The sequence below is a fragment of the Pyxicephalus adspersus genome, chromosome 4 (genome assembly GCF_032062135.1).
Source record: "Pyxicephalus adspersus chromosome 4, UCB_Pads_2.0, whole genome shotgun sequence".
In the NCBI taxonomy this organism is placed as follows: domain Eukaryota; kingdom Metazoa; phylum Chordata; class Amphibia; order Anura; family Pyxicephalidae; genus Pyxicephalus; species Pyxicephalus adspersus.
This window is the reverse complement of record NC_092861.1, coordinates 102,672,961-102,689,785: the sequence shown is the minus strand read 5'-3', so window position 1 is coordinate 102,689,785 and position 16,825 is coordinate 102,672,961. Positions and strand designations below refer to the sequence as shown.

General features: G+C 41.3%; 1 protein-coding gene across 2 annotated transcripts in view; it reads left to right on the top strand.

Annotated features, from left to right (window-relative positions):
• The window catches only part of SFT2D1 (SFT2 domain containing 1), a 144,780-nt gene that overhangs the window by 68,385 nt on the left and 59,570 nt on the right, over positions 1-16,825 (top strand). For both annotated transcript variants that reach the window (XM_072409200.1, XM_072409199.1), the window contains one exon: positions 15,878-15,959. In XM_072409200.1, the coding sequence (XP_072265301.1) occupies positions 15,878-15,959 (82 nt within the window). The remainder of the gene's footprint in view (positions 1-15,877; positions 15,960-16,825) is intronic.

Below are 16,825 nucleotides of genomic sequence, written 5' to 3'. Positions count from 1 at the left end.
CTTGTACCTGTTTTTTAAAAGAACCTGTGGCAAAATCGGAATAGCCACTCTTTTTTGCTAAGCTGAGGTTTTACAAGCCTACTTCCTACAATATACCCAAGGTACCTTGCCTCCCCTGTTCGGGTTTAAAACATTCTTTGAACCAAGACTCTGCAACAGTGTAATGTTCAGTGACATTAGGCAAGGTAAGTCTAAAGAAAGGGTCCCTTATCCTCTGGAGGAACTTCCAAACCTGAAGTCTGGACTTTTGACAATGTAGAGTTTAACTAGATGCTGTAAGTACTACCATGCATTTACCACAGCAGACTCTGGTTCAGTATCTCTTAAAGGTTTCAATTTTCACCATCGTAATGAGCACAATACTGACTCCCACCTGAAAGTGTCCTAAAATAGCAAAGTGATTTTACACCCTGAGTTGTGCTTTTTGATGCTCAAGTGTTCCTTGAGCAGCAGCAACATCCCTGAAATCCTTTCCAGGATCTGGGAATATGTTATAACACTGTTCTTGAGTGCTAGCCTCACGTTCCCCAAATTCCATAAAATGTCTGGAAATCATCCCTGAAGCCTGTTTCAGTATACCAACATTAAAAGCAAACCATAACGGGTTCTCCTGTCCTTTTGCACCCCCCTTCTGAGCATTACCTTTAATGTAATTAAGTTTTGTTAAACTGCTGTACTAGGCCACCTGTAGATGAGACATTTAGATCAGCCTGTGCACATCAGCCATCCTTGACATGAATGGAGTATCTTGTTCTGTAGTATTTATCCTTGAGAACATATGGAGCAGCTCCGGAACAATAGGATGTAGCACAAGCCCTGGGTATCCGGTTTCAAAATTATTTTAAACGGCCTAATATTCCTTTTTTCCACTTTCTGTAAATGAATACCACACATTTGATAGTTTTCTTCATGTTTTGATTTGGAATGTCCAGTGTTATCAATGCATTTCTCTGTGTATTAACATAAAAGCTATTATAAGGATTTTGAGATTTACGCACTTTTTTAAACACACTGCTATTATTTTGACCACAACTGTATTAATGCCCCCCAGCAGATTTCAAAAGGGGACTATCTAGGTCTATGGCTTTGCATTTAAATACCACCTCAATAGTAGGCACGGGCACCAAGGGGCTGCAAACATTTAGGTTCTGGCAAGGTCAATTTGCAGGTAGGACACGATGCAAAGTAAGGCTAGCTTTCATCAGCAGACTCCTGAGGGATCTCTTTGATAACAGTAATTTGTTCCCTTGCTTGAATTGGAGTGAGGTCCTTTATATGTGCTTTGCCAAAGGCTCCTCATGAGGCATCAAAGCCTGGCTGTACCGGCTGATCATCCTGTAGGTCATTCTCATCCTCCTCATCCACCTTAAGCATGACCTGTAAAGTTAGAGGGCAGCACGGCCTCTGGATATGAATTTTAATCCTCTTTCCCCCCGCATACCATGTCATCTTTATATTTATTATATTAACATTATAATCAACATAATCAATATAATCGCTGAGCATATAAATTATTGCATAACTGAGTTTGGACCATTAAACCACTCTCAAGAAATGGGGGGGCTAGCACTTAGTTACTTATCACCCAAACCTCATGTGGCACAGCCGCACTGGCCGTAGTAAACGATATTGGAACCACCTGGTAGGTCCTCGTGCGCAGTCAGCCTGGAGTATTTTTCTGGTAGAACCAACCCAATTGAACATACTGGCCGGGAAAAGGATACATCCTGAATCCAAGAAGGCCACGGTTGGCAGGTAACAGACAGTATACACTCAACTGGCCCTCACTGGAAGGGCATGCCGTTAAAACTTAGTAAGCAAAAAAAGAGAACTCTCCAGCGGGCATTGGGATATTGTGTACTCCATGCATGGCACCTTTGACATTGCCCAGATGGTCTCCTTTTGTGTGGCGAGGAGCTAGACTACTGCTTCTGTGGGTTAAAAAATGGCATACTGACAGATCCTCTTTGCTGGTTGCAGTGCACTGTGAGGATGTCAACCTCTCTTTTGGCATGATGGTGACCTCTTGTTCAATGAAAGGGGTAAGGAACTTCAGTGGTGGTATTTTTTCTTTCAACCAACTCGGAGCTCTGCCATTGTGGGGTTATCGTGACTCACGCACTGCTTGTGGGCGATTGGTTTCTTGCACAGATACTGGTCTGTCACAACTTGCTTTGTCATCTAGGGCCCAGGCAGGATAATGGATTGCAACCATATAGTGACCAATAGATAAGGTCATGCATCTGCAGGATACATTGATTGGATCATTTGTGTAGTTACTGGAACTGCAGTGGTGACCACTAGGTGGGCTAAGTTCTTTGTCTTTAGTTTATTGCAGTTCTTGGCATCTTTAGAATTAGTTCATAGTATGCTTTCTGGAATCCCAAGACAAAGATTAGTCCAGCTTCGGTATCTTGGGGCCACCCTTTCTGCACCACCATCCTCTCAAAAGTAGTGAAAAAACGTTTTCAAGTCGTGATGTCCTGCATTGCGATTGCTTGTGCTTCAGCAGACTCTCAAAGACACAAGCTTGGCATTTGTGGACTATTGCTGGGATGTCATAGCAGAAAGCTGTGCTTCCATGGTTTGCTTCTGCACCCTGGTTGTCTGTCAAGCCTGTGTCTGGGCCCCTGTGTTCTGTTTTACCACCATACTCTTCTCCAGTTGGATCTATAGTCCTAGCAAACTTCAGTAAGAGTTTCTCCATTTCAGTAGGAAAAGAAATGTAGACTTTCTGCTCAATCAGCTAGTCCGAAAGGGTACCTTGTCCCTACAGGTAGCTAGGGATGCACATCTGTTTCCTCATGGAACCAGTATGTACTCCCTTAAAACCTAAGTCACACCCTGCATCTCTATGCTCCAGCTATAAAAACCCAGCATGTACTACCAGTGGGATAGGTGGTCGCACTAAAATCCATCTCCCATACCCCTCCACCTTAGAATCCAAGGTCCTGTTAAAAAATTCTGTGACCATTGGTGGCCAAAACATCTCTTCTGCAGCACATATCCCCCTTTTTTATTTTAAGGACCACAAGTAAAGCAAAGAGACATGTACCTTTCATCCAGAACCCACCCCTGAAGTCCTGTGGAATGTTTTTATTGATTGAGATTAAGCTCCAGCCCTGTTTGACAGCTGACTGATGAGATAACATCACATGATATGCCGATAATAAAAATAGATTGGGCTAGCAGACGTATTACTGGGGAGCACATGGGGTCTGTATTCCTGCCCTGTTATCTTGGAAATATTCACTTTTCTTTTTCATAACCTAGAAGTATTTAATTTTTTTCCTGGGGAGGTGGGAATATTAGCACAATTTTATTTAACAGCATAACAAATTAGATATTTTAAAACTACAACATGCAAACATAGGAATAATTTAGATGTATATAAAATCCACATGTAATTTAAATGAGAAAGTCCAATGAGGTAGACTTGTCTTACACAGATAAAGATTTATTGTTTTTTAAAGGTATATAATTGTCTTAGCAGTTATTTATCGTCACTGTAAGGACACTATTCAGAACTATTCTATACAACTTTGGACTTCATGGTATTTCAGAGAGATGGAGAGAAATTTTGTAAAAGAGAAATATATTTTTAATGGTAGTAGTTGACACTTCAGGATTCACTAAATACTTCAGAACTATGCAAGAGAGCACACCTGGCATGTTTAAAAGTGGATGAAATATAGCTAGAACTAAAAGTGCCTAAGCCCTTACTGGACTGTAGCTCAGAGATTATTAGAGTGAGCCACATTTACAACTGAACAATGTCTGTATGTGTATATATGTGTATATATAATATATAGAAATTGCTATACCACAAAAAAAACGGTTCTCATTTTCAGCCTAACATATTTCAAAGTATTCTATTTAAGCTTATCCAGCCTAAAGTGATCATTTATAATGTTGGTACCTTCACAGTTGGACTTTACTGATGCATATTGTACATATTGCATGTGTGGATAAGTTTTTGTTACCATTTAGTTTTACCCATCTAGCGTTCTATTTCTGTCCATATTTCCACGCAAAAAGCGTTAAATTTTTTTGCATTGAAATGTATTATTTTATTGTAGGCCTATAACTCTTAGGCATAACCCACCGAAATATGTTCAATATATAAAAAACTTTAATAAAAAAAACACAAAAATCTGTTAAAAATTGATGAAACATGTAAAATAACTGTACAGTAGCATGAATAATATATATATATTGTGAGGAGTTAAGCTCAGGATCGCCTTTGCTGGGATCAAAGTCCACTTGTCTGGTTCATCCAATTCAGATCACACACTGAGGTATAAGGGTTAAGCTGACTTGTAGACAGGTTTATTTGAAGGTTGCAAATCAAATAACAAAACAGCAAAAGAAAACCTTGCCTGTCCGGCACTTACTAAATATCCGACGTTCCTGTCTATCCGCTGGAGGGCTTCTCCCCCCAGCTCTAAACAAAACTTTCAGCAACCTTTTACTCAGGTTTGAGTTCATTCACACAGACCAGCTTTCTGTGTCCCCAGGCAGAGGGAGACTGACTGAGCTCCTGGCTCTGGTATATCCCCACCCTCAGTGTTGCTTTATTAATTACCTCGCAGGTGAGAGTCTTTCACCTGCTACTTCACATAGGAGAGGAATCTTGGGCAAATATACCTCCCTTCCACCACCAATCCGGCATTGGTGTCGCATATCCCAACCCCTCCCCCCCCCGCTCAGGCAAGTGGGACTGAGCAACTGAAACTAACAGACAGTGCACCCGTGACAACGCATCTGCGTTTCCTTGCCATTTTCCTGGCCTGTGCTCCACTGTAAAATTGTAAGCCTGCAGAGCCAGAAACCATCTTGTCACTCTCTCACTATTTTTCTCTCGGCTCAGGTTCATCCACTTCAGAGGGGCATGATCAGTGATTAACCGAAACTTCCGACCCAACAATTAACATTTGAGTGATTCTCAAGCCCACTTAATGGGCAAACACTCCTTCTCTACCACTGCGTACTTCCTCTCATGCTTATTTAGTTTCCGACTCAAGTAAAGCACGGGATGCTCCTCTCCATTAATATTCTGTGACAACACTGCCCCTATTCCTGAGTTAGAAGCATCTGTCTGTACCTCAAATTCTTTTTTAAAGTCAGGGGTCATCAATACTGGTTGGGAACAAAGAGCCCGCTTTAGAGTCTGAAACGCCTCCTTTGCTTCATCGTTCCATTTTATCATCCCTGACCCGCTTCCCTAGGTGAGATCAGTTAAGTGAACTGCTATAGTTGCAAAATTGGGTATGAAGCGTCTATAATAGCCAGTAATCCCCAGGAATGCCTTCACTTGTTTCTTATTTACAGGCTGGGGCCAGATCTGTATGGCTTCAATCTTGGCAATTTGGGGCTTGACTACACCTCTTCCAATAATGTACCCCAAGTACTTGGCTTCTTCTAGACCAATGCTGCATTTCTTGGGTTTCGCAGTCAACCCTACTCTCCTCAAATCATCAATCACTGCCTGTAGTTTGAGTAGGTGTGTCTCCCAGTCCGCAATATGTATCACTATGTCATCAAGATAAGCAGAAGCGTACTGTCTATGTGGCTTCAAAACTCTGTCCATTAGCCGCTGAAATGTTGCAGGAGCCCCATGCAGTCCAAAAGGCATAGTTACATACTGGAATAGGCCATCAGTTTGGAAAATGCTGTCTTCTTTTTGGCAGCGTCCGTCAGGGGTATTTGCCAATACCCCTTTGTCAGGTCTAAGGTCGTAATGTAAATGGCTGTACCCAGTCGGTCTATAAGTTTGTCCACTCGTGGCAAAGGGTATGCATCAAACTTAGACACAGCATTCAACCTCCTAAAATCATTACAGAACCTTGTGGTACTATCAGGCTTTGGAATCACCAATTGCTGTACCACCTCCTCTCCCTTCTTGTCTATCTGATACAACAAGTCATTTTCTAAAGCTCTGTAAGGAAAACCAGAACCAGACCCCACAGGATTCCCATTTACCACTTTTTATATTCTCTCTGGCTCGCATAAGGGTAAGGTCCTTCATTTGTTCACTTTGAAAGTCGTCTTTCCTAACGTCTAGGTCAGGCATACCCTGAAGTGTTACCCCTTCGGTCTCCGTCTCTGACGCGGACTAATCTAGGTCTCCGGCCATAACGGAGAATGAAAACGGGGTGGAGCTATCTGCCAATACCTCAACTACCTCCCCTAGTGGGGAATCCTCTAAGGGTTTTGGGCTTATATCTGATGCTGTCAATATCTGCAGTGCACCTCTTTCTGGTTCCAACTTGGACTCCCATAACTTCCAAAAATGTGGAAAATCTCTCCTAAGAATCACCTCATGCAGTAGTGCTGGGACTAATCCAACTTTATGAAGTACTGACCCATAGGGAGTTGTAATATATGCAAGGGTTGTCTGGTATTCACATGTATCCCCATGCACACAAGTCACAGTGAATGTGTCTGATTCACTGTCAGAGGAGCCTATAAGGCCTGCTTTCACCAGAGTTACTACACTCCCGCAGTCACACTTTGATCATTCACTTTTACTCACACAAATGTTTTTCCGCGCTGTCTGAACCTGCTGCAGTACATACCACTTGCGCAAACATAGACATGCGGCTTTTCATAAAGGCAACATCACATTGCATAGGTTCAGTAGTTCAATGCAATGTGTCCCAACTCCTTACACCGAAAACATCTTATATGCCCTTTGTTTACTCCAGAATTATACACCTTGGGCTTTCCTGCTCCCACAGTCTCATTATCTTCTTCATTTAAAGTCTTCACATTTCTCCCAGCTCCCTTACGCCCCAGAACAGTCTTACCAGGAACTCTTGGAATCCGTGGGGTTGAGGGCTGAGGGTTATTTAGAAGATCCTCAGCCGAAGAGTATCACTCCACCAGATCTACAAGCTGGTCTGCTGTCTTGGGGTCCCCATGACTCACCCACTTCCTTAGGGCTGGCGGTAGCGATCTCAGGAACTTGTCGAGGACCACCCGCTGCACCACATCGGGGGCTGATAACATCTCTGGTTGTAACCACTTCCGGGTCAAATGGATGAGATCGAACATCTGCGAACGTGGGGGCTTATCCATTTTATATGTCCACTGATGTACTCTCTGGGCTCTGACTGCTAGGGTAACACCTAGCCGAGCCCGGATCTCAGACTTAAGTTTATCAAAGTCCTGGGCGGCCTCAAGTTCCAGGTCAAAATAAGCCTTTTGCACCTCACCTGCAAGAAATGGGGCGAGCAGTCCTGCCCACCGTGCCTTTGGCCATGCCTCCCACACTGCTGTCCTCTCAAAGGTAGCCAGGTAAGCTTCCACATCATCCTCTGCTGTCATCTTTTGCAAAAATTGACCCACATGGATAGTTGTCTGCTCTTTTCCTGGCTGCATCACTGAAAGACTTGCCACATGCTGCACCACTTCCTGCAAGACTTGGCGGTCTCTACTCGTGGCCTCTATTAGGGTGGCCAGCTGTGTGCAGACAGCAAGCGGTTGGCCTCTTGCTGGGTTGCATTTGTGCGCTGTTGTTCTCTGGTTGCCTCTTGCTGGGTTGCATTTGTGCGCTGTTGTTCTCTGGTTGCCTCCTGCTGGGCTGCATTTGTGCGCTGTTGTTCTCTGGTTGCCTCCTGCTGGGCTGCATTTGTGCGCTGTTGTTCTCTGGTTGCCTCCTGCTGGATTGCATTTGTGCACTGTTGTTCTTTGGTTGCCTCCTGCTGGGCTGCTGTAGACTGTATCAGGGCCTTTACCACGTCATCCATTTTTAGACTTGAATGTGGTGCCCGCATCCACCACCACTTGTGAGAAGTTAAGTTCAGGATCGCATTTGCTGGGGGTCAAAGGCCACTTGTCTGGTTCATCCAATTCAGATCACACACTGAGGTATAAGGGTTAAGCTGACTTGTAGACAGGTTTATTTGAAGGTTGCAGATAAAATAACAAAACAGCAAAAGAAAACCTTGCCTGTCCAGCACTTACTATACATTATTATTATTATTATTATTATTATTATTAATAATAATAATAAACAGGATTTATATAGCGCCAACATATTACGCAGCGCTGTACATTAAATAGGGATCCGACGTTCTTGTCTATCCGCTGGAGGGCTTCTCCCTCCAGCTCTAAACAAAACTTTCAGCAACCTTTTACTCAGGTTTGAGTTTATTCACACAGACCAACTTTCTGTGTGCCCAGGCAGAGAGAGACTCACTGAGCTCCTGGCTCTGTCCCAACCCTCAGTGCTGCTGCATTAATTACCTCGCAGGTGAGAGTCTTCCACCTGCTACTTCACATAGGAGAGGAATCTTGGGCAAATATACTTCCCTTCCACCACCAATCCTGCATTGGTGTCACAATAAATAAATATATATTTATATATATAAAAATAAATTTCTTTGTCTTGGACTCAATACAGCTATTTTGTACTGAATCCAATACAAAATTATTTAAATTTCCCGCCACTCCTCCTGCCCACACCGACACATGCAACAATGTCACCGGGAAACCCCGGAGAAGGTCTGCAGTTGCCAGCTGGAGATCGGTGGAAGAAGACGTGTCCCGAAGACCTACAGTTACCAGCAGGACGCTGGGGGACGTCAACAGAACAAGGTGTTTTTTTTTTAAATATTGTTAGCGACCCTGAGTGTGACTTGGGATTACTGCGTTTTGCATGGTAAATCCACCCCGAGTCACACTCGGGAATATCGCTAGGAGGGTTAAGTTAAATTCTCAATTTTAATATACATACATAAAAAAAAAAAGAATGTGCCAAAGAATGTCATTTTTAAAAATGTTACTATTGTTTTTTAAAACTGTTTTTTATCAGTCCTTTAATAATGTGTATCTACAATACCAAGAATATCTGTTGACAAATGATATCTTCTTGTAACCCAACAATTTTGTCAACTCCCAATCCCTGAGAGTCTAGATTTAGGCTTATTTCCAGATACTCTTGTTAAAAGGGTATCTAAGTTAAAAATTCTAAATGTTTCTTTATGGCAAAGTATTTTATATCTTTCATTGTTCAAGTTCTGAATAATTGCCTACACCATAAACACCTTTTTATTCCATTGTGTTACCATTATGATTTTGAATACATTGCCATGGTACTATGTACATGGGCCTCACACTTTGCTTCATTGTTTTTCTATTTGTATTCTTAAGTACAGGTAGTCCACGGGTTAAGGACATCCAACATACGGATGCCTCCTAGATATGAACAGGGGTTCCCTGCTCACTCCTGTGCTGAACGGAAGCTTGGAAGGGGGGCAGTTTGCATGACTTGCGGAAGAAATCTTTTGCTAAACACAGCTGAGGTTGTGGGTGGTGATAGGGGGATGAGCTCTTTCTGCAGCCTCTTGTAACTGTTTAATGACCAAGACAAACTCTTCAGTTTTTTCTTTTTGCATATCAAAGCACAGCTTGCTTCAGAAGTTAATGAATGTCTAGGCTCCATAAAGTTTTTTTGTTTTTTTTTGCTTTGTTTGTGATTACCTCACAGTGAGGATTTTATAGGGTAACTGACACCACGCTGCCTAATATGTTGAGACAAGCAGCTGTCCTAATTGCATTTATTAACATATTCTACCTGTTCTGACTTGCATACAAATTCAACTTAGGAACAAACCTACAGTGCCTATCTCGTATGTAACATGGGGACTACCTGTATTCTTTTGGTCCTTCCTATATAAAGGCAAATCAGACCATACACTAGTATGATAGGAATGTGATAATTGTGTTCTGTTCCGTGAAAATCAAGAAGCAACTTTTAGGCTTGTTACTGACACCACAGGGTTATACTTCGCTTTAACAGCTCTCTGGTGACTAGTCAGTCTTTATTGATGCGTAGAACATCACTGCCAAGATGATGTTTTTATACAGTGGGTCCATTACTCCTGCAAGGAGTTGATTGAATGATACGAAGTGTCTTTCTTCTTGAGCACTTTTTAAGGTGTATTTGGGCTTTGTTTAACCCCCCTAGCATAGATTTTCCATGCAAAAATATATTCCTGAGTCACATTCAGGGTACCTAAAAACATAATTTAACCCCACTTATCTTGCTCCGTCGGCGTCCTGCTGGCCCCCGCAGGTACCGCGGACACGTCCTGCTGGCCCCCGCAGGTACCGCGGACACGTCCTGCTGGCCCCCGCAGGTACCGCGGACGCCCCCGCAGGTACCGCGGACACGTCCTGCTGGCCCCCGCAGGTACCGCGGACACGTCCTGCTGGCCCCCGCAGGTACCGCGGACACGTCCTGCTCCTCCGATCTTCAGTTGGCAACTGCAGAAACGATCTCCGGGGTTGCTGAGTGACGTTGGTGCGTCCGTCGGTACGGGAGTGGCGGTGGGAAATTCAAATAATTTTGTATTGGGGTTCAATACAAAATAGGTGTATTGAGTCTAATACAAAGAAATCTTCATATAATAAAAAAAAAAGAAATAGATATATATATATATATATATATATATATATTAAAGCTTCTTATTAAATTTATTAACTATTGGACATATTTCGTTGAGTTATGCCTAAGAACTAAGAAATATGGGCCTACAATGTAAAATAAATTTCCATGCATAAAATTTTATCACTTTTTGCATGGAAATACAGACAGAATTGAACCGCTAGGGGGGGTTAACCTACAGTTATTCTTAAGTGTCCACTATGTTCTAACTTTTTGTATACTCTGCAAAAAAAAAAAAAATGTTTTCCTTTCTTTTTCCAGACTACTGCCTCCCAATTAGGAATGGCTTTAAAAGACTGTTGAATAGGGATGAGCGAGCAAGTTTTTAAAACTCGATCTCGCAGCGAATTCGGCCGTTCTCGCTTACCGAAATTGTAAGCGAGAATGGCCGGTGTAAATTCCACGATCGAGCTCGAATTTTTAACAACAACAAAAAAATACAGATTGTGGGCTGTGCTGATCAATGAATGCACTGCCAGCTGCATTCATTGATCAGCTCAGTGTGCAATCCCCGGCACTAGAGGTTAAATGGGGACAAGTCTCCCCATACAAAGCCTCTATTGCTCTCTGATTGGCTGAGGAAAGCACTAGAGGTTTTGAATGGGGAGACTTGTCCCCATATAACCTCTAGTGCCGGGGATCGCAAACAGGATTCCCAGGGCTGCAAGAATGATTGCAGGCATAAGAATCCACTGCGATCCCGGGGCACTAGAGGTTAATTAACCTCTAGTGCCCAGGTATCGCAGTGGAGCTGCAGATGAACTCTCAATGGAGTTTCTCTATTGAGAGTTCATCTGCAGTTCAGTTCCCACGGTCCCCGGGCTGTTAAGTACAGCCCGGTGACCGTGGGAACTTTGCGGTCAAAGCCTCCAATCAGCTGTGACTGCAGGCGAACTCTCAATGGAGTTTCTCCATTAGGAGATCATCTGTAGTTCAGTTCCTATGGTCACAGAACCCTTATGGAAACAGAACTGCAGATGAACTCTCAATGGAGAAACTCTGTTGAGAGTTCATCTGCAGTTCCACGACGATCCCCGGCACTGGAGGTTAATTAACCTCTAGTGTCGGGGATCGCAAACAGGAGGATTCCTAGGGCTGCAAGAATGATTGCAGCCCCGAGAATCCACTGCGATCCCAGGGCACTAGAGGTCAATTACCTCCAGTGCCGGGGATCGTAATGATTTTCTTTGATCTTCCAATGGTTTTGCAATATCGTTTCGCCAAAATTTTGCAGACCCATCCAAAGTTTGAGAAAATTTTTGTGAGAATGCCAGAGGCTCATCTGTACTGTTGAACAAAAATTCACACTCCAACCATTTCCCCAAACCAAAAATAAAAAAAAACTCTTGGTCCCCAATTCCCTGGGTAATGTTGTCATGCCTGCTTGTGGGATTTTGACCACAAAGCTTTGTCAGGCGGGACAGTAACAGTACTGGTGTGTGTACATACATATCTATATATCTGTTTATTCTTAAGGGTAACAGTTTGAATCAATATTTTTCTTCAGCATCCATTTTTTTAAACATTTTCAAACACATAAGAACAAAATACACATCAGTGACGGTGGTAGTGAAACAGAGCAAACATTAAAGTTGAAGATATGACATAGACATGAGAAAACATGAGCAGTAAAAGAAAAAATAAAGCCTACTGAAATGAAGTTTAAAAGAAAAACTCACACCCCTTACTTAACATTCAAATTCACATTTTTCAAAAAGTAAAAGTAAAAAGCCATCTCAAAAAGAGTTATCGGAATAACATTCCCCCAGAATCTTAAGAATAACAAAAATGGGCTCTCTCCCTAAAACACAACCAATTGTCCTAATGTACCACTTAGTTTTTCTATGTTATACCATTCTGTGCATTGAAACACTTTCCTAACATCTATAAGCCAGTCCTTGGTTAATTCCGAAAATAGTAATTTGAAGTATGTTGATGTTATGGTAAGTATTCAGTTTGTTAGCATAAGCTTATGTAAGAGTTAGTTGACCTCTGTTAGAAGGTTGAGCTACAGTCAGTGCAAAGAAAACAAAAATTGCTTTATTTATGTCTAGGAGACGTATAATTTTGCATCTAGTTAAAACTTTACAGGAAGTTAGCCTCCCTGGCCTGCAGTATAATAGGCATACAGTAGGGGTAGGAGGTATGGTCCTGATATTTTGGACATGTATTGGCCAGATTTCTTCTTTGTGCTTTGCTATTATTGGGCTATTATGTCCAAAGCAAATAAAATGAATTGGGAGATGTCACTTTGGGCAGAAAGTAATTCTAATATTCCGGCCAGAATGTGATACAAGATCAAGTGCCTGATAAACTCTGTGTAACATTTTGAAATGGATTGCTCTCTCACTGTGCATCATTTTACCCTATTCCGCCTATGTGCATCAATTGACTTTTTTTTTATTTTTATTTTTTTTGTGGGGTACAACAAATTTAAGGAGCCCATTTCTTATTCAACTTATGAGGGAGAGACAATTCTGGAAAAATGCAGTCTCTTATCAAGAAATAGACAATGATTTATATTGTCTTCCGTTCTGCAAAAGTCTATTGATATATGTTTGGGAATGAAAAGTGTCTGAAAGTCATATTGGAAGCCAAAAAACTTTTCAACTGGAGGTATTTAAAAAAAAAAAGGTGGGTAGTCAGGATACAAAACTTGGCTCCTAATTCCCTAAAGGTCAGAACAGCATACTGGGGACCCAGAATTTTGGCCAAGAAATGAAAGGGAAGGCTGGGGAAGAACAACTAGGCATCCTAGGAGATTCCTGAGGAAAGGCTGGGGAAAACAACTATGCATTTTGGGAGATAATGGTCAAGGTGACCTGTCTAACTTAATATTTACCTCTTAAGTAATGCTGTCGCACAATACTGTTCAATAGGTGGAGGTAAGGCTTTGAAAGGGAACGTGTAATAAACCCCTTGTAGACCATGAATGGACTAACTGTTCCTCCAGCTCTCAAAGTATAGAATGAAGTTTCTAAGACTTAATGGGCAGTAGCGGAACAAGCTCACCAAGCTATATAATCAGATATTTGGAAAATTACTCCCAGAAGTCTTTTTGGTTAAGAGAAGTTGAGTTGAAACCATTTGAGAGTGTTGAGGGAAAACTATTTTCCATGCTTTAATGTGTGTGTTGATACATAAGGTTAAGAGGTATAGTTTGCAGGGGGTATACCAGCCTGGTAAAGCTAATTATCTTGATAAGATGACAAGGTCCAAACAAGGACAGAAGACCTTTCCACCTTTGTACTGTTTATAAAATAATGTATTGTAGTTCTTGGGATATATAAGGCTGGGGGTCTGTGGTGGTCCACTTAGATGCTCATGCCGTGTCTTCTCCAGATATTCTATCTGATAAAAACATCAGTTAATATTTTTTTGTAAGTCACAACATTGAAGGTGTTGTAAAAGGGCCTGCATCTGGAATGCCCTGATGTTAGTGTCTGAGCAGTTGGAAGGTATTACATGGTTTGTAAAAAATGGAGAAAAAAGAACCAGACATGCCCATACTCCTCAAACCTTTTGCTCATACCTATCCACAACCAACCCTATTATTAAAACTTTCTCCGCATCCAAGGCCAAAGGAGTTAAGGACAGTAAAAAAGATTACAGCATTCTCGCTTGTTCCAAGACCAATGACATTTTGTTAACATTGGCCATTGCCATTCTAATTTTAATTACTTTTTCCAGGGCCAAAAAGCCTTGGGTATAATTAGCCCAAAACTTTGTGACTCCATAGATGTTTGTTTGTGTGTGCGTGTATATATGTATATTTATGTAAACGTGTACGCATTTGTGTATGTTTATATATAAATATATAATACATTGCTTTTTTTTTAGGAAAAAAAGGTGCCAGGAGCACTCACATCTTGTTAATCCTCCAGACACTGTCCATCTCATCCAATCCCCCCCCCCTTCAGATACTGTGCCAGACCTTTCCCCCAGAGAGCACTCCATACAGAGATATGTGAGGAAATAAGAGAAAAAGAAAGATTTTATGAGGGTTTTAGAGTCGTAATTCTCCTTTACCTTTTCCACAGCCCAGCCAGCATGTATTGCTGCACCGTGAGCAGAAAGCTCTGAATCACTGTCAGCGGGAAATTTTCAGGCACGTTTAAACAACTGGTCCTCCTCAAATGTTGTCACAGGTCACGCAGCTCCCAATGCATGTGATAACAGATCGATGGTTGTTAGTATATAATCAATAAACTTTCAACTACAACACCGTATAAGAACACAATATCAACATAAATATACATGACCCACTATTTTACAGCTACCTATTTTATAGGGTACCCCTGCTTCTCCATATTGCTACTTCACTTCCATTCTCTCACTCTTCAAGCTTAACTCACTACATTTGCTTCCTTGCTTATTTAACTACTTCTTATTCAGCTTCATTGCTTAACTGCCATTTCCCCAGCTATCAGCCTTATACATTTAATTCCCATTTCACTGAAGATTTTGGATTGGATGAGATTTGTAGGACATCAGTTGATTGATACATTCCATTAGGTTGGGATTGGTTTCTTCAAACTGATTGGGATTGATTTCTACATCAAAGGCCTCTAAGCCACCTTTGATGTGGAAATCATGGAGCTGAGGTGTTGGAGAAGCAATACTGTCACCGTACCTCAGTCGGGATGGTGAACCCTCCGTGTCACCAGCCCACTTGACAGGGATGTGTACGGGGTGCAGAGTCTAAGACGCAGGCCTTAGGCTGTACTGGAGCACTCCGCACGAGGTGATGGACTTTATGAGGCGGTGCCCAGTTACCAGCCCCCACACATGCTGGGGCTGGTAACTGCTGACTGGGTAGCACCAAAGCTCATTATAGGGACGTGAGGCAGAACTGTAGTCAGACAAAGCCAATCGGGAGTAGTTAGAGCCGAGGTCTGTACACTAAAGAGTCAGGATCTGAGATTGCAGACCGGAACCTGGAAGCAAAGCCTAGGAGAACACCTTGTTCAGGCAACATCTTGTTGCCAATCACTTATTTTTATAGGGTTCCCTTTTTCGGGTCTTGAGACCAGCGAGTAACAGAACTCGCCACCAGATAAAGTGCTGGAGCAGAGGCACACTTCTGCCAGTAGATGGAGTGTACCTGCAGAATATTCTACTTCTCTGGGGTAGGGAGGCAGGTCTCGGAGTCACATGAGTCAGAGCTGGAAGTGACCAGTGTATAGAATTTTTGGACTGTGCTGCTGCTGGGGGCAGGAGAAGACCATCATGCATTGTTTAATTATACATAAGGACTGGGAATATAGCATATAATAACAAATGGAAAACTTTATTTCTATGTTTGCCATGTAACAATGTGTGTGTGTGTATGTATTATATAAAATATATTTCTGAGTAAAATACCTTGTTTATATATTGATAGTGGCATGTTGATTACAAAAATATACATTTCTTTTTTTCTAGCACTTGTTTTCTTATGGGACCTGTGAAACAACTTAAAAAAATGTTCGAACCAACCAGACTGATTGCTACAATAGTTATGCTGGTGAGTATAGAATCCGTTATAAATAGATAAAAAAAAAAAAAAAAAATATCACAGAAACACAAGTTTTGTATACATTGCTATGTGGTTGTATTTGTTTTATATTATATTTGTTATATTAAAATGGTTTTATATATTTTTCTTAAAGTGATAGATAATGAAATGAGCAATCAGATGTGTGAAAACTAAACTGCATTAATTATTCCATTTTTTAAAGTGAATTTTCATTTGATGTTTGAATTATTAAACCTCTTTAATTTAAATGTGGTATATTTGTTGTTTTTTAATTATCAGATTTTTGAATGTGAGAATAGTTTGGTTTACAGATACTATTTACAGAATATGCAGTATTTTTGCAATATTTTTTGGAAAATATTTAAAAGCAAAGAGGGAATACTGGGTAAAATGGGAAACCTAATTAACCCTCCTAGCGTTCTATTCTGTCAGTTTTTTGATGCAAAAAGAGATCCTATTTTTTTGCATAGAAATTTTTGTTTATGTTGTGGGCCTGTAAATAACTCCCGGGTATGATAAATATATTTATTTAATATAATATAATCATAAATAAAAATATAATACATAATTATAAATAATAATTTAAAAAAATAATGAAATAATAGACAACAATGTAATCATAAAATAAATTAAAAATGTACTTTTATTTTTGTTTCATGTTTTGTAGTGTTTTTGTACTGTAAAAACCATTTAAAAGCAGATTACATTGTAATCTGCTTTTAATTTCCCACCTGGACACACCCCCCAATTCATCACCACTCGCATCACCCAGAAGATGATGCATCCTCCCGGGTGATGCGAGTGGGGATTTCTCTCCTGCCTCACCCCGACGCTGGAGCTGCTCCTCTGCATCT